The 25,415-nt window shown below is 47.1% G+C and overlaps 1 protein-coding gene across 1 annotated transcript in view; it reads right to left on the reverse strand.

Moving 5' to 3' along the window:
• The window catches only part of LOC138296025 (heme-binding protein 2-like), a 98,086-nt gene that overhangs the window by 57,872 nt on the left and 14,799 nt on the right, over nucleotides 1-25,415 (reverse strand). Inside the window, exon 2 of the mRNA XM_069234730.1 lies at nucleotides 21,605-21,734. Within this exon, the coding sequence (XP_069090831.1) occupies nucleotides 21,605-21,734 (130 nt within the window). The remainder of the gene's footprint in view (nucleotides 1-21,604; nucleotides 21,735-25,415) is intronic.

Genomic DNA, 25,415 nt, shown 5'->3' on the forward strand with positions numbered 1-25,415 from the left:
GTGTTACAGCTCCTTCCTGGGGGAGGTGTTAGCATCTCCACCCAGTGCAGGCTTTGTTACTGGCCTCAGAGTGACAAAGGCACTCTCCCCATGGGGCCAGCAACATGTCTCTAGTGTGGCAGGCTGCTGGAACTAGTCAGCCTACACAGATAGTCGGTTAAGTTTCAGGGGGCACCTCTAAGGTGCCCTCTGGGGTGTATATTGCAATAAAATGTACACTGGCATCAGTTCCCAGTTTTCAGTGTAGCCATTATGGTGCTGTGGAGTTCGTGTTTGACACACTCCCAGACCATATACTCTTATGGCTACCCTGCACTTACAATGTCTAAGGTTTTGTTTAGACACTGTAGGGGTACCATGCTCATGCACCGGTACCCTCACCTATGGTATAGTGCACCCTGCCTTGGGGCTGTAAGGCCTGCTAGAGGGGTGACTGACCTATTCTTGCATAGGCAGTGAGAGGCTGGCATGGCACCCTGAGGGGAGTACCATGTCGACTTACTCGTTTTGTTCTCACTAGCACACACAAGCTGGTAAGCAGTGTGTCTGTGCTGAGTGAGAGGTCTCCAGGGTGGCATAAGACATGCTGCAGCCCTTAGAGACCTTCCTTGGCATCAGGGCCCTTGGTACTAGAAGTACCAGTTACAAGGGACTTATCTGGATGCCAGGGTCTGTCAATTGTGGATACAAAAGTACAGGTTAGGGAAAGAACACTGGTGCTGGGGCCTGGTTAGCAGGCCTCAGCACACTTTCAATTGTAAACATAGCATCAGCATAGGCAAAAAGTCAGGGGGCAACCATGCCAAGGAGGCATTTCCTTACACAACCCCCCCCCAAACGAAAGAGGATGAGACTAACCTTTCCCAAGAGAGTCTTCATTTTCTAAGTGGAAGAACCTGGAAAGGCCATCTGCATTGGCATGGGCAGTCCCAGGTCTGTGTTCCACTATAAAGTCCATTCCCTGTAGGGAGATGGACCACCTCAACAGTTTTGGATTTTCACCTTTCATTTGCATCAGCCATTTGAGAGGTCTGTGGTCAGTTCGAACTAGGAAGTGAGTCCCAAAGAGGTATGGTCTCAGCTTCTTCAGGGACCAAACCACAGCAAAGGCCTCCCTCTCAATGGCACTCCAACGCTGCTCCCTGGGGAGTAACCTCCTGCTAATGAAAGCAACAGGCTGGTCAAGGCCATCATCATTTGTTTGGGACAAAACTGCCCCTATCCCATGTTCAGAGGCATCTGTCTGCACAATGAACTGCTTAGAATAATCTGGAGCTTTTAGAACTGGTGCTGAGCACATTGCTTGTTTCAGGGTGTCAAAGGCCTGTTGGCATTCCACAGTCCAGTTCACTTTCTTGGGCATTTTCTTGGAGGTGAGTTCAGTGAGGGCTGTCACAATGGATCCATATCCCTTCACAAACCTCCTGTAATACCCAGTCAAGCCAAGGAATGCCCTGACTTGAGTCTGGGTTTTTGGAGCTACCCAGTCCAGAATAGTCTGGATCTTGGGTTGGAGTGGCTGAACTTGGCCTCCACCTACAAGGTGGCCCAAGTAAACCACAGTTCCCTGCCCTATCTGGCATTTGGATGCCTTGATAGAGAGGCCTGCAGATTGCAGAGCCTTCAAAACCTTCTTCAGGTGGACCAGGTGATCCTGCCAGGTGGAGCTAAAGACAGCAATATCATCAAGATAAGCTGTGCTAAAGGACTCCAAGCCAGCAAGGACTTGATTCACCAACCTTTGGAAGGTGGCAGGGGCATTCTTTAAACCAAAGGGCATAACAGTAAACTGATAATGCCCATCAGGTGTGGAGAATGCTGTTTTCTCTTTTGCTCCAGGTGCCATTTTTATTTGCCAGTACCCTGCTGTCAAGTCAAAGGTACTTAAGAATTTGGCAGCACCTAATTTGTCTATGAGCTCATCAGCTCTAGGAATTGGATGGGCGTCTGTCTTGGTGACAGAGTTGAGCCCTCTGTAGTCCACACAAAACCTCATCTCTTTCTTTCCATCTTTGGTGTGAGGTTTGGGGACTAAGACCACTGGGCTAGCCCAGGGGCTGTCAGAGCGCTCAATTACTCCCAATTCCAGCATCTTGTGGACTTCCACCTTAATGCTTTCCTTAACATGGTCAGACTGTCTAAAGATTTTGTTTTTGACAGGCATGCTGTCTCCTGTGTCCACATCATGGGTACACAGGTGTGTCTGACCAGGGGTTAGGGAGAAGAGTTCAGGAAACTGTTGTAGGACTCTCCTACAATCAGCTTGCTGTTGGCCAGAGAGGGTGTCTGAGTAGATCACTCCATCTACTGAGCCATCTTTTGGGTCTGATGACAGAAGATCAGGGAGAGGTTCACTCTCTGCCTCCTGATCCTCATCTGTTACCATCAACAGATTTACATCAGCCCTGTCATGGAAGAGCTTAAGGCGGTTCACATGGATCACCCTCTTGGGGCTCCTGCTTGTGCCCAGGTCCACCAGGTAGGTGATCTGACTCTTCCTTTCTAGCACTGGGTAAGGGCCACTCCATTTGTCCTGAAGTGCCCTGGGAGCCACAGGCTCCAGAACCCAGACTTTCTGCCCTGGTTGGAACTCAACCAGTGCAGCCTTTTGGTCATACCAAAACTTCTGGAGCTGTTGGCTGGCCGCAAGGTTTTTGCTTGCCTTTTCCATGTACTCTGCCATTCTAGAGCGAAGGCCAAGTACATAGTCCACTATGTCCTGTTTAGGCTCATGAAGAGGTCTCTCCCAGCCTTCTTTAACAAGAGCAAGTGGTCCCCTTACAGGGTGGCCAAACAGAAGTTCAAAGGGTGAGAATCCTACTCCCTTCTGTGGCACCTCTCTGTAAGCGAAAAGCAGACATGGCAAGAGGACATCCCATCTCATTTTGAGCTTTTCTGGGAGCCCCATGATCATGCCTTTTAATGTCTTGTTGAATCTCTCAACTAAGCCATTAGTTTGTGGATGGTATGGTGTAGTGAATTTGTAAGTCACCCCACACTCATTCCACATGTGTTTTAGGTATGCTGACATGAAGTTGGTACCTCTGTCAGACACCACCTCCTTAGGGAAACCCACTCTGGTAAAGATACCAATGAGGGCCTTGGCTACTGCAGGGGCAGTAGTCGACCTAAGGGGAATAGCTTCAGGATACCTAGTAGCATGATCCACTACTACTAGGATGTACATATTTCCTGAGGCTGTGGGAGGTTCTAGTGGACCAACTATGTCCACACCCACTCTTTCACAGGGGACCCCCACCACTGGAAGTGGAATGAGGGGGGCCTTTGGGTGCCCACCTGTCTTACCACTGGATTGACAGGTGGGGCAGGAGAGGCAAAACTCCTTAACCTTCTGGGACATATTGGGCCAGTAGAAGTGGTTGACTAACCTCTCCCACGTCTTGGTTTGTCCCAAATGCCCAGCAAGGGGAATATCATGGGCTAAGGTCAGAATAAACTCTCTGAACGACTGAGGCACTACCACTCTCCTAGTGGCACCAGGTTTGGGGTCTCTGGCCTCAGTGTACAGGAGTCCATCTTCCCAATAGACCCTATGTGTTCCATTTTTCTTGCCCTTGGACTCTTCAGCAGCTTGCTGCCTAAGGCCTTCAAGAGAGGGACAGGTTTCTTGTCCCTTACACAGCTCCTCCCTTGAGGGTCCCCCTGGGCCTAAGAGCTCAACCTGATAAGGTTCAAGCTCCAAAGGCTCAGTTCCCTCAGAGGGCAGAACTTCTTCCTGAGAAGAGAGGTTCTCTTTTTCTGACTGTGTTGCAGTTGGTTTCCCAACTGACTTTCCTTTTCTCTTGGTAGGCTGGGCCATTTTTTCCAGACTCCAGCTCTACTTTTTCACCCTGTGCCTTGCATTGTGCTCTTGTTTTTACACACACCAGTTCAGGGATACCCAGCATGGCTGCATGGGTTTTTAGTTCTACCTCAGCCCATGCTGAGGACTCCAGGTCATTTCCAAGCAGACAGTCTACTGGGATGTTTGAGGAGACCACCACCTGTTTCAGGCCATTGACCCCTCCCCATTCTAAAGTTACCATTGCCATGGGATGTGCTTTAGTCTGATTGTCAGCGTTGGTGACTGTATAAGTTTTTCCAGTCAGGTATTGGCCAGGGGAAACCAGTTTCTCTGTCACCATGGTGACACTGGCACCTGTATCCCTCAGGCCCTCTACACTTGTCCCATTAATAAAGAGCTGCTGCCTGTATTTTTGCATGTTAGGAGGCCAGGCAGCTAGTGTGGCTAAATCCACCCCACCCTCAGAGACTAGAGTAGCTTCAGTGTGGACCCTGATTTGCTCTCGGCACACTGTTGATCCCACTTGGAGACTAGCCATTCCAGTGTTACCTGGATTGGAGTTTGGAGTGGAACTTTTCTTGGGACAGGCCTTGTCTCCAGTTTGGTGTCCAGACTGACTACAGTTTCGACACCAGGCCTTTTTGGGATCAAAGTTTTTACCCTTGTACCCAGGATTGTTTTGTGAAGAGGCTCTGGGCCCACCCTCCTGTGCAGGTTTTTGGGGGCCTGTAGAAGACTCTTTACTATTTTTATTTTTGGCTGTCTCACCACCTTTCCCCTGGGGAGGTTTTGTGACCCCTTTCTTTTGGTCACCCCCTGTGGAAGTTTTGGACACCCTTGTCTTGACCCAATGGTCCGCCTTCTTTCCCAATTCTTGGGGAGAAATTGGTCCTAGGTCTACCAGATGCGGATGCAGTTTATCATTGAAACAATTACTTAACAGGTGTTCTTTCACAAATAAATTGTACAGCCCATCATAAATTACTTACACCACTGCCTTGAATCCAACCATCTAGTGTTTTTACTGAGTAGTCTACAAAGTCAACCCAGGTCTGGCTCGAGGATTTTTGAGCCCCCCTGAATCTAATCCTATACTCCTCAGTGGAGAATCCAAAGCCCTCAATCAGGGTACCCTTCATGAGGTCATAAGATTCTGCATCTTTTCCAGAGAGTGTGAGGAGTCTATCCCTACACTTTCCTGTGAACATTTCCCAAAGGAGAGCACCCCAGTGAGATCTGTTCACTTTTCTGGTTACACAAGCCCTCTCAAAAGCTGTGAACCATTTGGTGATGTCATCACCATCTTCATATTTAGTTACAATCCCTTTAGGGATTTTCAACATGTCAGGAGAATCTCTGACCCTATTTATGTTGCTGCCACCATTGATGGGTCCTAGGCCCATCTCTGGTCTTTCCCTCTCTATGGCTAGGATCTGTCTTTCCAAAGCCAATCTTTTGGCCATCCTGGCTAACTGAATGTCCTCTTCACTGGAGTTATCCTCAGTGATTTCAGAGTTGTTGGTCCCTCCTGTGAGGGAACCAGCATCTCTGACTATTATTTGTGGAGTCAGGGCTTGAGAAGCCCTGCTCTCCCTAAGTAGGACTGGAGGGGGGGAATTTCCCTCCAAGTCACTATCTTCATCCTCTGAGTTGCCATCCTCAGAGGGGTTGGCCTTTTCAAACTCTGCCAAAAGCTCCTGGAGCTGTACTTTGGTAGGTTTGGGGCCCATTGCTATTTTCTTTAGTTTACAGAGTGACCTTAGCTCTCTCATCTGTAGATGGAGGTAAGGTGTGGTGTCGAGTTCCACCACATTCACATCTGTGCTAGACATTATGCTTCTAAAAGTTGGAATACTTTTTAAGAAACTAAAACTGGTTCTAGAATCTAATTCAAACTTTTACCAAACTTTTAAACTCTAAAAGAAATGCTAACAGGGACTAACACAAGGCCCTAGCAGGACTTTAAAGAATTTAGAAAACTTTTCAAATTGCAAAAATCAATTTCTAATGACAATTTTGGAATTTGTCGTGTGATCAGGTATTGGCTGAGTAGTCCAGCAAATGCAAAGTCTTGTACCCCACCGCTGATCCACCAATGTAGGAAGTTGGCTCTGTATGTGCTATTTCAAAGTAAGGAATAGCATGCACAGAGTCCAAGGGTTCCCCTTAGAGGTAAAATAGTGGTAAAAAGAGAGAATACTAATGCTCTATTTTGTGGTAGTGTGGTCGAGCAGTAGGCTTATCCAAGGAGTAGTGTTAAGCATTTGTTGTACATACACAGACAATAAATGAGGTACACACACTCGGAGACAAATCCAGCCAATAGGTTTTGTTATAGAAAAATATCTTTTCTTAGTTTATTTTAAGAACCACAGGTTCAAATTTAACATGCAATATCTTGTTTGAAAGGTATTGCAGGTAAGTACATTAGGAACTTTGAATCATTTCAATTGCATGTATACTTTTCAAGTTATTCACAAATAGCTACTTTAAAAGTGGACACAGTGCAATTTTCACAGTTCCTGGGGGAGGTAAGTTTTTGTTAGTTTTACCAGGTAAGTAAGACACTTACAGGGTTCAGTTCTTGGTCCAAGGTAGCCCACCGTTGGGGGTTCAGAGCAACCCCAAAGTTACCACACCAACAGCTCAGGGCCGGTCAGGTGCAGAGTTCAACGTGGTGCCCAAAACGTATAGGCTTCAATGGAGAGAAAGGGGTGCCCCGGTTCCGGTCTGCTTGCAGGTAAGTACCCGCGTCTTCGGAGGGCAGACCAGGGGGGTTTTGTAGGGCACCGGGGGGGGGACACAAGCCCACACAGAAATTTCACCCTCAGCGGCGCGGGGGCGGCCGGGTGCAGTGTTAGAACAAGCGTCGGGTTCGCAATGTAAGTCAATGAGAGATCAAGGGATCTCTTCAGCGCTGCAGGCAGGCAAGGGGGGGCTTCCTCGGGGAAACCTCCACTTGGGCAAGGGAGAGGGACTCCTGGGGGTCACTTCTGCAGTGAAAGTCCGGTCCTTCAGGTCCTGGGGGCTGCGGGTGCAGGGTCTTTTCCAGGCGTCGGGACTTAGGTTTCAGAGAGTCGCGGTCAGGGGAAGCCTCGGGATTCCCTCTGCAGGCGGCGCTGTGGGGGCTCAGGGGGGACAGGTTTTGGTACTCACAGTCGTAGAGTAGTCCGGGGGTCCTCCCTGAGGTGTTGGTTCTCCACCAGCCGAGTCGGGTCGCCGGGTGCAGTGTTGCAAGTCTCATGCTTCTTGCGGGGAGTTGCAGGGTTCTTTAAAGCTGCTTCTTGAAACAAAGTTGCAGTCTTTTTGGGGCAGGTCCGCTGTCCTCGGGAGTTTCTTGTCGTCGTCGAAGCAGGGCAGTCCTCAGAGGATTCAGAGGTCGCTGGTCCCTTTGGAAGGCGTCGCTGGAGCAGTGTTCTTTGGAAGGCAGGAGACAGGCCGGTGAGGTTCGGGAGCCAAGGCAGTTGTCTTCTGGTCTTCCTCTGCAGGGGTTTTCAGCTGGGCAGTCCTTCTTCTTGTTGTTGCAGGAATCTAATTTTCTAGGGTTCAGGGTAGCCCTTAAATACTAAATTTAAGGGCGTGTTTAGGTCTGGGGGGTTAGTAGCCAATGGCTACTAGCCCTGAGGGTGGGTACACCCTCTTTGTGCCTCCTCCCAAGGGGAGGGGGTCACAATCCTAACCCTATTGGGGGAATCCTCCATCTGCAAGATGGAGGATTTCTAAAAGTTAGAGTCACCTCAGGACACCTTAGGGGCTGTCCTGACTGGCCAGTGACTCCTCCTTGTTATTCTCATTATTTTCTCCGGCCTTGCCGCCAAAAGTGGGGGCCGGGGCCGGAGGGGGCAGGCAACTCCACTAGCTGGAGTGTCCTGCGGTGCTGTGACAAAGGGGTGAGCCTTTGAGGCTCACCGCCAGGTGTTACAGCTCCTGCCTGGGGGAGGTGTTAGCATCTCCACCCAGTGCAGGCTTTGTTACTGGCCTCAGAGTGACAAAGGCACTCTCCCCATGGGGCCAGCAACATGTCTCTAGTGTGGCAGGCTGCTGGAACTAGTCAGCCTACACAGATAGTCGGTTAAGTTTCAGGGGGCACCTCTAAGGTGCCCCCTGGGGTGTATTTTGCAATAAAATGTACACTGGCATCAGTGTGCATTTATTGTGCTGAGAAGTTTGATACCAAACTTCCCAGTTTTCAGTGTAGCCATTATGGTGCTGTGGAGTTCGTGTTTGACACACTCCCAGACCATATACTCTTATGGCTACCCTGCACTTACAATGTCTAAGGTTTTGTTTAGACACTGTAGGGGTACCATGCTCATGCACTGGTACCCTCACCTATGGTATAGTGCACCCTGCCTTGGGGCTGTAAGGCCTGCTAGAGGGGTGACTGACCTATACTTGCATAGGCAGTGAGAGGCTGGCATGGCACCCTGAGGGGAGTACCATGTCGACTTACTCGTTTTGTTCTCACTAGCACACACATGCTGGTAAGCAGTGTGTCTGTGCTGAGTGAGAGGTCTCCAGGGTGGCATAAGACATGCTGCAGCCCTTAGAGACCTTCCTTGGCATCAGGGCCCTTGGTACTAGAAGTACCAGTTACAAGGGACTTATCTGGATGCCAGGGTCTGTCAATTGTGGATACAAAAGTACAGGTTAGGGAAAGAACACTGGTGCTGGGGCCTGGTTAGCAGGCCTCAGCACACTTTCAATTGTAAACATAGCATCAGCACAGGCAAAAAGTCAGGGGGCAACCATGCCAAGGAGGCATTTCCTTACAGGCACGTTTGTGGAACTCTTTGGAAAGGTGCTGAATGAGATGTTGCATTTCATCCCAATGTGCCCTGTCGTATCGTGCCAACAGAGCTTGAGAATTGGCAATTCGCCATGGATTGGCTGCCTGTGCCGCCACCCTCTTGTCTGCTGCATCGAAGTTCCGACTTTCTTTGTCGGGGGTGGTGTGTCTCCAGAAGTTTGTGAGTTTGCCCTTTTCCAGGCTGCTCCTACTACCACCGAATCAGGAGTTAGCTGTTGTGTGATCTATACAGGGTCGCTAGGGGGGAGGTTTATATTTCTTCTCCACCCTAGGCGTGATGGCTCTGCCTTTGACTGGGTTCTGAAACACCTGTTTGGCGTGTTTTAACATGCCTGGCAGCATTGGCAAGCTTTGGTATTGGCTGTGCGTAGATGATAGGGTGTTGAACAAAAAGTCGTCCTCTATGGGCTCTGCATGCAATGCTAGATTATGAAATGTAGATGCCCATGAAACGACCTGCATGTATGCGGTACTGCCCGCAGGTGGTGACGGATGTGCCGGGTAGCAACCAGGACTATTGTCTGAGACCAGTGCATCATACAAATCCCTTGCATCCCGGTCATCTTGGCTCATCCCTTTGTGTGTTGGTGACTGCATCATTGGGGGTGTTGCTACCGGGGACAGATGTGGCGACTGTTGGCGATTGCTGTGGCGAGAACCGCGGTGGTGTCTTTTCTTTAGTCACTTTCGCTTTTGGCTGCATTTCCACCTCTTGGAATGAGAGCTTGCACTTCATCTTTATTGGAGGAAGAGTTCTGATTCTCTGTGTCTTTTTGTATATGCAGCCTCCTCTGGGTATGGTGGCTCTCCCATGCCCAGTTTATTTTCAAATCGGTGACCTTGTAATTGTTTTGAAAGGCCTTGTTCCTCTGTATAGGAGCCTTGTTTCGGCTCCGAGGCCGCCTGTTTCGGCACCGAAATCTTTGATAGTCTTTTTTGGCTCCGAGGAAACCTTTGACTTTCGGGGTGACGAACTCTCTGTGGCGAGTCTGGTCAGAGCCGGTATCTCGACCGGAGTCGGATGTCTTCAGCTGCTAGGAGGCCTTTTTCGGTGCCGATGTTTGGTCTCCGTGTTTTCGGGTTAAGCCATGGCCTGTTGGCGGTGGCGTCCCCTTGGCCTTCATGATTTTAGAGTGAGTTTTTACCGGGGCTGGTTTACTCACAGTTTGTTGCGTCTTCGGCTGCTCGCTCTCTGACTCGTTCGAGTCCGAATCTCGAATGAAGAATCTCTCCTCTTCTTCGACGTCGGTGTGCCCGGCTGGTGTCGACGCCATCTGGAGTCTGAGCTCTTCGATCCCGCAGTGTTTTCTTGGATCTAAATGCCCGACAGGCCTCGCAAGTATCCTCTTTGTGTTCGGGGGACAAACACAGATTACAGACCAAGTGTTGGTTTGTATAAGGATACTTTGCGTGGCAGTTGGGGCAGAAGCGGAAGGGGGTCCGGTCCATGAGGTTTGAAGATGGACGCGGTTGGGCTGACAAGGCCCCGCCGAGGAGTGGAAGCCCGAAGGGCCGCCAGAGCTCTTCTTTTTACGGTATCGATGTGCTAGCACTAACCCGGTACCGAGCGCAAACAATACCGTCGAATTTTCCGATGGATAACTATCTTTTCCGAACCGAAATACGGAGCGAAGAGGAACACGTCTGAACCCTCCGCCCCATCACTGGGGGAGCTGCAGCACTAGCTGCTTCCAACAAGCTCTATCCTGGAACCTCCTTCCACTCCGGCTCTAGGTATTGCAGAACTAATATAACCTGTGCTCCACAGGGATCTTCAAGACAGCCAAACAAAACTTATTCTGCCCAGATTAGAATATTTTCTCCTCCATATTTTCCAGAGCAGGACCTTATGGGAGGATACCGACTCCTCCAAAGATGGTGGTTTAATGGTTTAATAATCTAAAATTAAAAAAAAAAAAAAAAAAAATTAAAACAAAAAAAGATTAACCGTTGGGTCGTTAATCAGCAACAGCACTCTTCAGGCAGGCAACAGAACACCTCGTCCGAGTCTCAGCCGTGTGCGCTGAAGCCGGAAGCCGAAAATCTGGCTGTACTCTCCAGCGTCTCCTCCTCGTTCCGATTGCATTTGTCACAGGCCGTCTGAAAAGCAAGGGGGCAATGTGCAGGCAATTATGTGCACACCTCGTCTTCGGAAAGTCCATATACCAGTGCCACGATGGTCGCCAAGGAGCTTGATCAAAAGGGGACAATGCCACCTGGCAAATCCCAGATAGGCACAAGGTAACGAATGGGGGCGGATACCCCGATGAAGCACGACGAGCACGTCTGTCCCGCGAGCAGCCCTCCGCTGAGGGACCGGGTCCCACCAGCAGCCTTCCATCAGAAGAGGCTCAGCCTTCCTGGCAGCAGAAGCTTCGGCGCTGACTGGGGGCTGGGCAGCTCTTGGGCTGCATGGTCCGGGCACCGCCGCCCCTTCAAGCGCAGGAGACGTGTGGCCACAGCAGCGCCCGTGCCTCCTGCCCTCATCTGCAGCAAGCACTGTTCCACCCAGCTCCGGGTCTCCTTCGGGTTGAAGGCAGGCGGCAGCTCTCCGGCTCCCGCTGCTCTCAAGCTACTCCCCCGGAAAGACAGGCAGGCACCGACGGGAACGAGGCTGTATGTAACTTCCGCTCAAGCACACTCTAAGGGAATATCAATAAACAGATCAGCAATCAGGTTTCATCAAGTGCCCCTGTAAATAGAGAGTCCATTTACAATGGTAACTATTTAATTTTCTGTGATTCAAGCTAAGTCTCTTGGGAGAAGATTGTTTTTCAAGATGGATTGTGCGATTTCCTGTACACCGAATAATGTCGCACTTCGGACTCAAGATCAGTAATTCTAATTCAAAATAAAAATTACAAGAATCAAAAGTTCAGTTGTTTCCAGTTCAGAGCAAGTCATCCTATGTAAGGATTCAAGATACAAAATGCAAGAAGCGGTATGGGACCTACTAACAAAGAAACAGGAATGATTAAAAGCGCACTCAAACTCTTCAGTACAAAAACTTTCACAAGAAGCATAAGATGGAATAAAACATCACAGAAAGTTGATAGTACAGGAAATTCCAACAGAAGAGCTTAATAGCACTGTAATTCTCCTGTGAAAACTGAATGACACGGAGAGTGGTCCAAGATCTTTGCAAAATAAACAAAACTGTACTTCCATGTAGTCGAGTGGACCCAAATTCTGCAGAGATTTTGTTTCAAATGTCAGCTGATCCAGAATAGTACACACATCAATTGTACTAATGGTCCCTCACCATTCCTCTTCAGGAGAATAGCAAATATCTTTTTGCATTTCAGTTCTTTAATAAAGTCCTCATTTGGGGTTGAATCACAGAGGCATCAGGAGTATACAGAAAGACCCTCAATTTTAGTCAGATCCTATAGAAAGATTTGGAGAGTCTGCAGCTGCCCTGCAAATCAGTGCTGGTGCAGTACATTGATGACTTAATAGTCACTTTCAAAACAAAAGAGGATAGAAAGTTACAACTGTGTTCTTGAACCATTTTGCTGGCAATAGACATACGGTTTCACCTACAAAGATGGAGTATTGCCAAAGAGAAGTGATTTATCCTGGTCATCACATTGAGTAAGGAGCAAGTAAAGTGTCCAAAACAAAATATATTTCTGTAATCCTGCAAATGAGTCTTCCAACTACCCAAAGGTAAGTGAGGATGTTTTTGAGAATGACTGATTACAGTCACCAGATTCCAATTTTTTCTCTCATTGCAAAGCCTTTTTTAAGGCTTACTCACTAAGACAGTGGATTTGGTTCCATTTGACAAAGAATGCTTGCATGCCTTCTTGGAACTCGGAGAAAAAAAAAAAGACTGCAGCGCATAAACTCTAGGAATGCGGAATGACAAAGATTTTGCTACCGTTATAAAAGAGATGGGTACACGTTGTCTATTCTTGTGCAAGAGCATGGTGGAGCAGTGGCCTGTCTTATTTCTCTGCTATATTAGATCCAGCAGCTGCAGCTCTTCCTGGATGTCAGCTCTGTAGCATCTGCTTGCCTCGCAACAGAGCCAAGTAAAGAAACTGTGATAGCTTACACACTTATTGTTTTGGTCTCAGAGTCAGTTAAGATGTTGGTGACTCATGCTTACACTCAGCACGACAAAAACCTCCCCATTGAAAAAAGAGCAAACAATATCGGCGACAGAGGACATCTCAGATAGGAGATGTAATCCTTTGAATCCTGAAACGGTGTTGCCGATTCCAAATAATGACAAAGGAAATGAAACAGACCACTATTTCCGTGATGTGACAGAATTGTGTAGCAAACCAAGTCCAGTCATGAAAGATACTCCACATTGTGGACGGTTCTTGTCAGAGATGATCAAGGAATAATGACAGTAGCTTAAGCAGTTTGCTTCATTTCTGAAATTCTTGAAGCATCATACTTGTGTAATGTAACTTTAGCACAAGTAACAGAATTGACTAATTTAACAACAGCATGCTGCCTGGCTAAAGAACTCACAATCTACACAGCCACTATGGTTTTGAAGGGGTACATGATTTTGTGCAATTGTAGTCACAAAGGTGTTTTGACATCTTCTGGTATTTCAATTTAAAAAAATGGGGCATCTCTCATAAATTTGTTAGAGGCTCTACAGCAATTTAAATACATTTTGGTTGTACAGTGTATTGCCCATAAGTTTGGTGATGTTACGGTTATCACAGGAAATCACTATGCAACCAGACTGTTAGATATTGCACTCTAGCAACTTTAACAACCAAATTGAAGGAATAAGAAAAATGTAAATATGAAACAGAAACTAATGAAATTAATAACGTAAATTGTTTTTGTTGAATCCAGTCCAGGCTATACTCATTAAGCTCAGACCTTCAGGGGGAAGATTCGGAGGATGAAAAGCAAAAGGTGAGAAACAAATGGTTGTAAAAAGGATTTTAATTAGGCTTAATTAGAATGATAGTTGGGTAACAGTTGAACACCATTAAGTAATTTCTGATTCAATGTTGCAGAGTATGCCTAAACTGATACACAGACATATACATGTACACAAAGATGCAATGGTGAGGGCTTGAACAGTATCAGCATAACAGTCACTATAGAACTGCAGCAGAAGACCCAAGTCAAAGACGCATTACTTGCCAGAGGATGAATCAAGGAAAGAAAATCACTGACCATGAGCCATACTGGCAAGTATGAAGGACTTTTCACTAAACGTCAAGCAGATTATATTGAAATACCGGTTTCTAAACTGCCTAGATATGTCTTAGTGACTGTTATTTTCCAAATGAGTGGAATCCTATTCAATTAGGAGATAGAACAGCATGACTGTCCAAACTACTGTTTAGGGAAATTATCTGCGGTTTGGCATGCCTACTTCTACGGAGACAGAAAGTACTACCCACTTTAAAAATCAAATCTTACAGTTGTTATGGACAGCTTAGCATATTGACCAAACATTCCACTGTAGTTACAGAGCAGAAGCATCAATTTTGGTTGAAAGGTTAAATGGAACAATAAAGTCCAAACGTTATGATTCAGTTTGAATCATGAACCAATCAGTCCTTCAATATCCCAGAGATTGGACTAAAAAAAGTCTTCATAAAAAAATAAAAAATAAAATATACAACTGTAGGTATTTAGTGTCATCCCTATTCTATGACCGTGCCAATTAAGCAAAGCCAAGTTCACTAGTCACTATAATGTCGTAAACAGAGCTTGTGACTAAGAAGCTACAAGAAAAGATGTCAGAATAAGTCTGTGAATTCTCACCAATAGGCCTACTGTGGTATTATGAAAAACTGACCTCTGGGAGAATATACGCGGGCGTGATCACAAGTAGGGCAGGATATTAGCAGGGGGTGTGAATGAACCTACATGCTATCAAGAGCATAGCTCTGAGTGACAAAATTACCTCGAGCTTTATAACTCATTTTAGAGACACAGCTATTCTTGAATGTTATTTAGAACATAATTTTGAAGCTGTACATTTATCAACAGCAGAGTTCTGAGTAACTGAACAGAGGTCTGAGTGACTTAGGGGTTTTATTGGAGGAGGCAAAAGTCAGAGGGAAGTTCAGTATTAAAAAATATATAATTTTTAAGTGAGTCTATAGATTATCAAAAGGAGATCTGTGACTTTAGTTAGTATTACAAGAACAGAACTTTGGATCAATTAATCGCGCTGCACCTGGTTCATTCTCAGAAATAAAGGACACTTGGATCCAACTGAGGAGAGTAACTGATTACCACCAGATGAACTAGACAAAAACAAGTAGAAGACCGTTATACACACACAGCTATGGTGTTCCCATCCCAACACTGAAAGGATATACAGCCCCTAAAGCAGCGGGAGGGTATTTTTTTTTAATATTACTGCAAACATTGCGTCTCATGACAGATAAGGCTGTCAAAGCCACATATAGCTCAATTATTTGCGGGGGCGCGGGCACACGACCACAGGCCACAAGATGGCGGCACCCAGCGATTAAGTGAGCAGTGTGGCGCAGACTCAAGACAGGCATCAACAACTGACTCTGATCGTGAGATGCAGTGACTGGGGAGGTTGCCGCCGTGAGGGCCACCGGCGGTGTGCCAGTGGAACAAGTACAGATCAGCATGTGTGGGCCTGGGTGGAGTCAGGATCAGACGGATTTGCCCGGTGCCTGCTGGTGGAGATGAGGAGGCACGTGAGGAGGTCGCTAGCCAGGCTGCCTTGAGGGGTTGCGGGGGGCAGAAGCTGAGAAGTCCATGTGCGCCTGCGCGGCCCTCGTGGTTGCAGAGGTGGAGCGGAGATGAGGTAAGGCGCCGGCTCGGAGCACGAAGGACAGCTGGCCGGCACTTGGAGGTTGCCACCGGAGGAACCACACAAACCAAAAGGTGAACCTATGGAAGAGCTTGGAACAGTGTGGGTGGGCCGGGCCAAGCACGCAAGCGAGCCCCTATAGGGCGTGGGGCCGGACGGCAACACCTAGGGCCTGATGGTGGCGGGAGAGGGCCTGGGTGGAGGACGATTGCCCCGTTTTATCTATGGGGCCAAGAGGCGGGAGGGCGCAGGGCCCATTCGCACTTGCACTGTTGGAGAGATGCCGTATGACCCCCTAGTCGCTAAAGTGGAACGGGTGCGTGATGTGTACCACACTATTGATGGCTAATATGGATCTACTATCATCCACCAAATAAGAGAGCCCCAGTAATGGCTTGGGACCTGCCCACAGGGGGCGCTCTGCTGACTGGGAGACACAGTGTGGCTCCATGTGGATAGGCAAATTGCGAGTGACACATGGGATAGAAACATAGGAGCGCAGTTAATAACAGGCGTGGACGCAACGGTCTATAATTCAGTGTTGAACCATATGCCCCGTTCCTTGTGCACCACCCTCCCAAAACCATATATTGAGCATCACAGAATACAGCAGTACAGGCACTAGAGTGGATTCCTAACACACACACACACACACACACAACTCTCTCCCCCCCCCCCCCATCTGCTCAGGCAGTATATACCTCACAATCTAGACATGGGGAAAGCAGAGCATGGGCAGTCCCAATTAACATTCGAATCAAAAAGCGCAGCCAAAAACCTCATCTGACACACAGATGCCCGAGGACATCAAACAGCAGTCCCAGCCTGCGCTTGAAATAAGTGCAAAAAAAGCCTAAGCTCAATAGATCGCATGATTGACTAGCTTACCATTCGTCTTGATCACATGGCGGTCATGCTGGACAACATCTGCCAGAATAACTGATGCGGAGCAATGGATATCAGACATGGAGGACAGTTTACAGTCAGTCTCCCCATAATGCCATCAGCTGGAGAAGGCCATGAAGGCGATCTGCGCCAAAAATGAAGACCTCAAGGTGCTGTTGCGCCATAACAATCTGCGAATACTAGGCATGCCAGAGTCCACCAACACAAGACCAATGGAAAAATTTGTGGAGGATCTGCTACGGGACCTCTTTGGAGCAGAAAATGTGTCCACTATGCTGGTACTTGAACAAGCTCATAGGACCCTGGCAACCTGACCGCCACCGAGAGCACCCTCGCATCCTATCATTGCAAAAGGTGTTAAACGACTGGGATCGAGATGTGGTGCTTCTCCTGGCCAGAGAAAAGGGCACCTTACAATACCAGAGGAATGCCAGCTCCTTTTCCCGGAATTTACTGTAGTAATCCAGCAGGCCAGAAAGAAATTCACCCCACCTAAAAAGAAGCTACAGAACCTAGGCATACCATATGCAATGCTCTATCCCGCCTGACTGCAAATAGACTATTGCGGCAAAACAAAGATATAGACAACTCCGCAAGCAGCTCATGCGTACATAAAGACGTTGGTGTCGCCAAGAAAAGACCGGACAACCGCAGAACAAGAGGACCTGGGAGACTGACACTACTATGTCCGACAGATCTCCTACAGGACTACAGGGAGGCCGGGGGCTTCTTGATAGATGCTCCAGGGACAATAGTCTCAGTTGACGAGGGGGCGAGCGGTGGAGCCGAGCACACAGTGGTCCTTTACTGGCAACAGGAACAAATAGACAATTACTCAGTCTACATGTGGTGCACAGCAACAGCAGCCCGGATCAGAGTTCCGTGCACCTACTACAATGCAGTCAAGCCACAGCAGCTCTGGACTCACTAGTTCCAGCCACCCCAGCCCCCGGATATCGGGGTGGCGATCGGAGTCCTTTGGCAGCCCCACGGAGGGAATACCCCTACAAGTTTACTGTTGTAGCTGTAAGATGTTTATGGTTGTACTTACCAGGTGATGTAAACAAGATGCTATGTAAAGTCAACATTACTGGGCAGCTTTAGCAAGTTAAGGAGGTTAAAGTGGGGGGGAGGGGGCAATCAAAAGTTGGAAGTTGTGTTTGTTATACCAGAACAGTAGGGTTTCACACTTCACATATGCCACACTCCACTATACATCCTGTGTTGTAGAGCATCAGGTCCTCCTGCACAAGTGGTGACATGGCTTCCAGGACCGGCCAAGTGACATTATTAACATGGAATGACTGACCACGGACCAATCCAAGCAAGATGCGACACATTCTGGTATACCTTGATAGACAGAATGTACAAATCGCTCTGTTGCACGAGACGCACCTTGCCGACACCACTGACCGGGCCATTGGCACACGTTAGGCTGGCATCAAAGTGGGCTTTTCCTATTCTTCACATGCTACAGGGAGGGTTTAATCCTGGTAAAGGAGGGAGTCCCGTTCACCGTAACACAATCTGAAGTAGAAACCGGCATAAGGTATGTTATACTACAGGGACACTGTTTGGCACCCCCCCACACGGCCCTAATATAGATGAGACAAACTTTTATACTGCGATATGGCACCGATTACTGGAATTACCCCCTGCAGCTATTATCTGAGGAGGGTACCTCAACACCTACTTAGACCCTGACATGGATAGATCTGCAAGTGGGGACTGGCAGGGTAAGCGGGAAGCCACATTGATACTAGAGGGAATGGACACTCATGCTGTGGTGGATCTATGGTGGGTGAGACACCAAGCAGTTAGAGAGGGTACATTCACTTAATCAGTGCATGGCACCCGGTCCCGGCTGGACTACTGGCTTGTGACCAGTGAGGTGAGCACATGGACCTCAGACATTCAGCACTTACCAAAGAACCCATAGGATCATGCTCCGGTAAAATTAGTGATGGCTTTGCCTGCACACATGCCTCCCCGTTCACCTGGAGGTTCCGCACCCCCGCACTCCATGATGTAATATTTAAAAAGGAGTGTGAGGGAGGCAATGCAGGAATAACAATGGATTGGTGGACTGCAGCTTCACATTAAGGGACGCTTTTTAAGCTCGTACCAAGGGGATATGTATAGGCCTGCAGGTGGGCGTTCTGCGTGATATTCACACACAACGGCTTCACATTAAACAAGGCACTTTAGGGGCTAGAAATCCAGTATGCGACGACACGACCAATTGACACTTGCAGAGATACGGGAGCATGTCACAGCATAAAAAGAGGCAGAGAGATCAGTGCGCTTTCTCTCCAAGCGACATAAGGCAAAGGCATATGGAGAGATCGGAGACCAGGGATGACCCCATCACTGAAACTGAGGTCACAGGGCCCACCCGAGTACATTACAGCGGTATCAAAACCAGATGACATGGTAGTCTATGATACCCCATCTATATTAGCGACCTTCCAGAGCTACTACCTAGTGTATAAAGCAGTCGCTGCACCGTTACATGAACAGACATTGCTGGTTTGGCTGTCGTTTGGCCAGCGAGAATATTTAGCACAGCCATTGACAGTGGAGAAAGCGAGGGAAGGCATTAGACTTTGACAAATGGTAAAACCCCAGGACTCGATGGCCGCACAGGCAAATTTTATAAAGAGTTTGCTGATACACTAGCCCCACATTTACTCACCATCTATGAGGAAGCGTACAGAGCGGGACAATTGCCTCCCTCTCTACAGAAGGCTCTCATGGTCACCCTCATTAAGCCAGAAAAAAACACCTAATCAATGTGAGCCATACAGGCCCTTATTAATTAACATTGCTAAGATTCTAGCCAAAATAAATGCTACATGCCAACAACCCCTGTTCCACACTATAGTTCTACCGGACAAATCTGGCTTCATCCCTCACCGATCCACAGCTCACAACCTGCACTGTTTTTGCACTCCATCATCTAGATGGAGACATGCAGGCAGCAGCAGTGCTACTAGATGCAGCTAAAGCATTCAACTCACTTGAGTGGACATATATGTTTTCAGTGCTAGACCACATGGGGGTACTGCCACAGTTTACATGGTGGATCCGCCTCATATATGCAGGCCTGTCAACTTGGGAACGAATTAATGCTTGTACCTCCCAACCACTGTCAGTGTCCGGGGCACGAGCCAGGGCTGTTCCCTCTCCCCCCATATTGTTTGCGTTGGCCCTGGAACCACTAGCATGTATAGTTCGACAAAAGCAGTCCTGCGCTTTAGCAGCCGTCCTCTGGCCATCTCCCTATATGCAGATAATATGGTGGAATACATGCAGGAACCTCAGATATATGGGGTAGGTCATTTGTGAATATATACACGATGCAAGCGGTACTCCAGCCTGAGCATTAATTGGGCGAAATCTACAATATTGCCTCTCACACAAAGTACCATGTCACATCACCTAGATTACCAGCTGGAGTGGAGTGAAGATCCAGTCAAGTACTTGGAGGTCTGGATATATAGAGATCTCAAACTCGTGTCTGGTATAATTATAACACCGCCATGAGCAGGCTAGGTGATAAAATTTCGAAATGAATACGGTTACCATTGTCTGACAGAGTAGCACTGCTTAAAATGGTAGTGCTTCCTAGACTTCTATATCTATTCACCAATGTACCCATCCAGCTGACTCAATATTTCTTTAAAACATTACGCTCCAAGATATTGACCGTGGTTTGGGAAGGGAAGCAGTCAAGGATACAATGGGCAGCGCTTACCTTACCATATGAGCGGGGGTGGTTTTGAGGTCCCAGACATCCAGCTGTATTACCTCTGTGCCCAGGCGCAATTCAAGCACTACTGCCCCCAGGTGTGCATGCCTCATCTGGTGGTGGAAAGTGCTGTAACACACAATATACCACTAGAATCCCTATTGCCGCATAGAAACAACTGTCACACGCAAGCAAGAGAAACACAGTTGACTGCAAGATGGCGGTGTGGCGATCCTTGGGGGCTCAAGCAGGCAAACTCGTACTCTCTGCACCAGCACTTCCGTTACGCTGCCAACCGAACCTATCAACGCATGAAAAGCAGGCTCTCAAATTACTGCAAAGTCAGGGTATAATCATATTGGGAAATGTGTTCCCAGAAGGACACTTTATGGAAATGGCAGGACTCACGCACACCCCGCTACCCGCACCTTAATTGCTCTTTACATATTACCCGGTACAGACTCCGCTTGGCTCTGAAAGACCATTACTGGTCCTTCCTGGAAGCGGCCCCCCACACTTCAAGCGCTACAATACATAATCACACATATGTCCCAGAAGGCTCTGGTGGCATGCCGATATAACAAATATCTTAGAGATAATCTTGAGGCAGAGTCACTGTGTTACATAAATGGAACACTGCGCTAAATGATCCTCTGGGCCCAGAGGACTGGGAACTTAGCTGTGCACTCACTAGCTTTCTCACACCCAATTGCAACCTTAGAATAATACATGTGAAATATCTACAGCAAACGTATTACAGTCCTATGCAAATCTGTAAATATGGGCTGAGAACTGATGATAATTGTACAAAGTGTGGGGCTGAGAGGGCCGATTCTCTACATGTGGCCTGGAGATGTATGAAAATACACGGCTATTCGGTGCAGACACTTACGGACATGATACTGGGTGGAATGCACACCTAAAATGTGTGTGCAAGGAATAGTTCAGTCCCTGCAGCCAAACCATCGCAAAGTTGTAGTGATAGCCCTGCTGCTGGCAAAGAGGAGGGTGACGGTTCATTGGGGGAAGCAGGACGGTCCAGACGATCAGGCATTTGTTGAGGGACATGTGCTACTACCAGGAGCAATTGGAACTATATGCCAAAGAACTCTCGCAGGCATCAAGACCGAGACATATGGGGCCCACTCACATCGTATCTATTGACTTGTTGGGGCCCCAACCCTGAGAACTTGAGCCAGACACAATAATGTAGCTTGTAAAGAAATACCTGGTCATATTGTGGAGGGCGCGGTTAACTTGATAACTACTTGTTATACTGGGGTGCAAGTTTCTTTTCTAGTTGTATATTGGACAAAACGCAATAAACTTTTTAAAAAATAGATGATAAATTATTTTGCTGGAAAACTACTATTTCAGAAAGTGACTGGGTTCAGCATTACTGAAAAACGACACAATCTTTCCATATTGCTTTTTTTAAAGCTCGATCCTACTTTTACAACCCAATTCTAGTCTAATGCCTCTAAAGCAGTAGTTATTATACATATACATCATATTTCCCCAAATACATAAGAATGTTTATCTTACCTGCTGTGTTTTTGCCATCAATGTAATGGTAAAGACGCCAAAATCCTTCCACGATTGCATGACTGTAGGACTTTCCTTCAACCTGGGTAGAAACCCAGCGGCTGAATTCATAATTACGTTCTTCAAAGGTCTGAAAAGAAACAACAGCAGACAATAACATACACGGTCTGCAAAGTCGGAACATTTGTTTTCCCTCTGCCTTCTGACATTCAAAGTAATGTTGGTTCAATAATGTAGAACTGGCTGAATAGGTTTACATACCTGGCACGCTCTTGACTCAAAAATGCAGGTGTAATCATGCATTTAATTAGGTGACCCATTTAGGATGAAGGGAGAATTAACACTTTCTAGGAAGGTGGTCTTGGTTTGAAAAGCAAGTGAGCCCATTAAAATCTAGGCAGGCATTTGCTAGTCAGTCGGGTGAATACAGGTAAACACCTACCTGATGTGGGAGAGTTGACCGGTATGGGTTACAGAGTTCCCCAGGCAGCAGGAACAACGGTATTTCGGAGGGTTTCCATACAAGAGACAATGGCCCTCATTACAACTTTTGCGGGCGGCAACCGCCGCCTGCCAAGTTGTAAAAGCTGTGCGGCCGCATCCCGCAGTGGCCATTATGACATCCCCGCTGGGCCGGCCGCAACATGGGAGCCGGCGGTGTTGCGGCCGTGCGACGGGTGCAGTTGCACCTATCGCGCTTTTCACTGTCTGCTCTGCAGTTCATACCGCCATGAAAAGGCTGGCGGGAAGGGGACTTGTAATTCCCAGGGCAGCGCTGCAAGCAGCGCTGCCCTTGCGGATTAAAACCGCTGGGACCTACGTGACGGAAAACCAGCGGTCCCAGCGGTGCGACCGCAGCAGAATCCCAGAGTTTGCACCGCCAGCCTGTTGGCGGTGCAACCTCCAAAACAGCCCTAATGAGGCCAAATTTCTTGTCAAACTAAAAAAAAAAACGAAGGGCCAGATTTGGAGTTCGGTGGACAGGTTACTGCATCACAAATGGGACTGGTATCCCATCCACCCAATTACAAGTGCCCTATATATATATCCTATGGCACGTGTGAGTAGGCAGACAGGATATCCATCATGTTCGTGACAGAGTAACCCACCCGCCAAACTCTAAATCAGGCCCCAAGTTCCATTTCTCACTTTGGTTTTTAGTACTACTTTTCTCCTGGAACGCTTCCAACATGGACACTAAAATGTCAGAATATGCCCAGGGAAGCAGAGTTCCCTACAGGTCATGAAGTGTTAACTAAAAATTGAGAACTGGAGTTAGCAATAATTGGCGTGGCACTGACAATTTTGAGAAATTCAGTTTTTAGGAGGAAAGGGAACCAATCAACATTTTTAGAACAAACACTACAAAGCAACACATGAGAATTCCACAAAAAGGTCTAATTCGCAATTATTGCTAGAAAATAAGGGTGTCAGACACCCCTACATTGGAAATGTAAATTGAATGTATATATCTCAAGCTGCTCTGTGCTGTGTCAAATGTAAGTAGATCATCCAGTCCTGTGTTTTTGTGAAATGCACTCATGTATATTCAATAAAAAAAGTAAAAGTACAAGTAACAAGTATCTGGAAAAACAAGTGGCTGAACCAACTCTCATCTGGCAGTTAGGAGTGAGATCCAGGTCGTCCTTACATCATAGTTTACAGTAACACAGCCAGGGTTGGCAGTGGCGTAACGAAACTAGAAAGGGCTCCAGAGTCACACAGGCCAGGTACTGTGCTGAGGGGGTCCCCTCTGGACTCACAAAGGCCAGGTACTTTGCTGAGGGGGTCCCCAGGAGCTCGGGCCCCCTCTCCCGGACAGTGGGAGCTTTTGTTATGCCCCTGAGGTTAGAACAGTGCATTGCAGTGATCTTTCAAAGACGTGAGCACAAAAGGCATAGAGGTGCCACGCTTCATCACAGAATTCGTCGTTGCCTTTCTGGCTGTTCTGTTGAATAACTCTGCCATTGTCTTCATGCAGGCATTGTGCAACCCCATTCATTGGGGCAGTAATTAATTGCTTTGGCCCAGGCAGCTGTAGTGTCTTAGGTATCATGCACACCAGGGCCCTCGCAGTCCTGGGTGGACTCTAGACAGGAATTACATAATAGAATGAAAGGTGTTAAGGTCTGGTTATCACGCAATGCAACAACAGCATGTTGAACAATAAAGATGTCTGTTACAGAGCTGTTGTGTGGAGTGTTCATTTAAATGCTCCCGGACAAGGGCAGGCATTACCGTTGCCTCCTCATGAAATAGTTGTGCATGATCACGGTTTTAAAACGGGTTCCTCAAAAGTTCTTCTAAGCATGTTGAGGTACACATATTGGGAACAGGCACAACAAGACCCAAGTGACACACACACACACTCTCAGGACAGATATATGTCAGTTTTCAAACAGGCATTTTTCCGTTTTTTGCTCCTGGCAATTTAGCATTACCAAAACCAGGTTTCAACATGGTTACCTATTAGTTTTAGAACTGTATTTGAACTGCTGTGCAGCAAAGTTAAATTAAAAAAAGAAAAAATAGCGCAATGACGTTTACGCTCAAAAATATGATGCAATGATGTTTTAGTGAGATTGTGTACTTGGGCATGTGCATGATGCACCCACCATTTTTTATTTTTTATTTACAGTACTGTAATTGGGGGACGCCCCTTGGAGAGGTGAATTTAAAAAAAAAAAAAAAAAGCTGTACGGCAGCAAAAAATCACAGATTCTGGGTCTTCCCAAAAATTTAAAATTGACAAAACAAAAATGTTTAACACCCCCATCATGGGCATGGATTACGAAGAAAGCATAGGAGTGTGAAAAACGAGCCAACCAATAGTAAACCCTGTGCTGGCTCTAGACCTACTGTACTTTTTTGGCATGGTCCAAAAGAGATCTTTTGACAACAGGCAGTTAAAAGAACTGAGGGAAGCAAATAGAAAGAGAAGGCAAGAAAAGAAAAGGAAAGTAAAGAGAACTGAAAATGAAATAAAGTATGGAATAAGACGGGGAAGATGGAGAGACTATAAAGTGAAGAAAAAAAGGGTTAAAGGAATTACAAGGGTGTAGGGAAGGGTGAAAGCAAGAGAAGGGTAAAGGAAAGAGTAAGAAAAGACTAAGAGCCTATTTACAACCTTGGCAAAGGGCATTACTCCGTCCCAAACGTGACGGATATCCCGTCCGCCGTATCACAAGTTCCATTATATTCTATGGAATTTGCAAATCGGCGGGCGGGATATCTGTCAAGTTTGGCTAGGAGTAATCCCTTCCGCCAAGGTCGTAATCAGGCCCTCAATAGTGAAATAAAGAATGACTGGTTAAAGTAAGGAAGGAATGTGGGAGGAAGGTTGAAAGGAAAGATGTAAGGGCAGATAAAAATGTTAAGGTAATAAATGGAAGGGTCAAAGGATTAGTAAATGGATGAAAGGATGGATGTAAACAGATTCATAGGTAAGATGAAGATCAATGGCTTAAAAGGTGGATGGTAAAAGGATGTTTAGACAGGGGTGAAATGATCAAAAGCTGGATGGGTAAAAAAACTGAAAGAACAGGTATAGGAGGGTTTGATGGGTGAAAAGATGGATGAATCAAAGAACACATGAATAGAAGAGTAAAAAGGTGGAACAATTCAGGGACAGAAGTGAAAGGGTATACACCTGGGTGGATTATTGGAATGATAGGAATCTGGAAAGGGGACAGGAGGGATGGATTAATGGGTGGACAGGTGAAATGATGGGTTGGGTGGATAGAAGGGTAAAAGGGTGCATGGAAAGGATGGTTAGTAGGGTGGATGAATGGGTGAATTAATGGTTTGATAG

Source organism: Pleurodeles waltl, chromosome 5 (assembly GCF_031143425.1).
Source record: "Pleurodeles waltl isolate 20211129_DDA chromosome 5, aPleWal1.hap1.20221129, whole genome shotgun sequence".
NCBI classification, from domain to species: Eukaryota; Metazoa; Chordata; class Amphibia; order Caudata; family Salamandridae; genus Pleurodeles; species Pleurodeles waltl.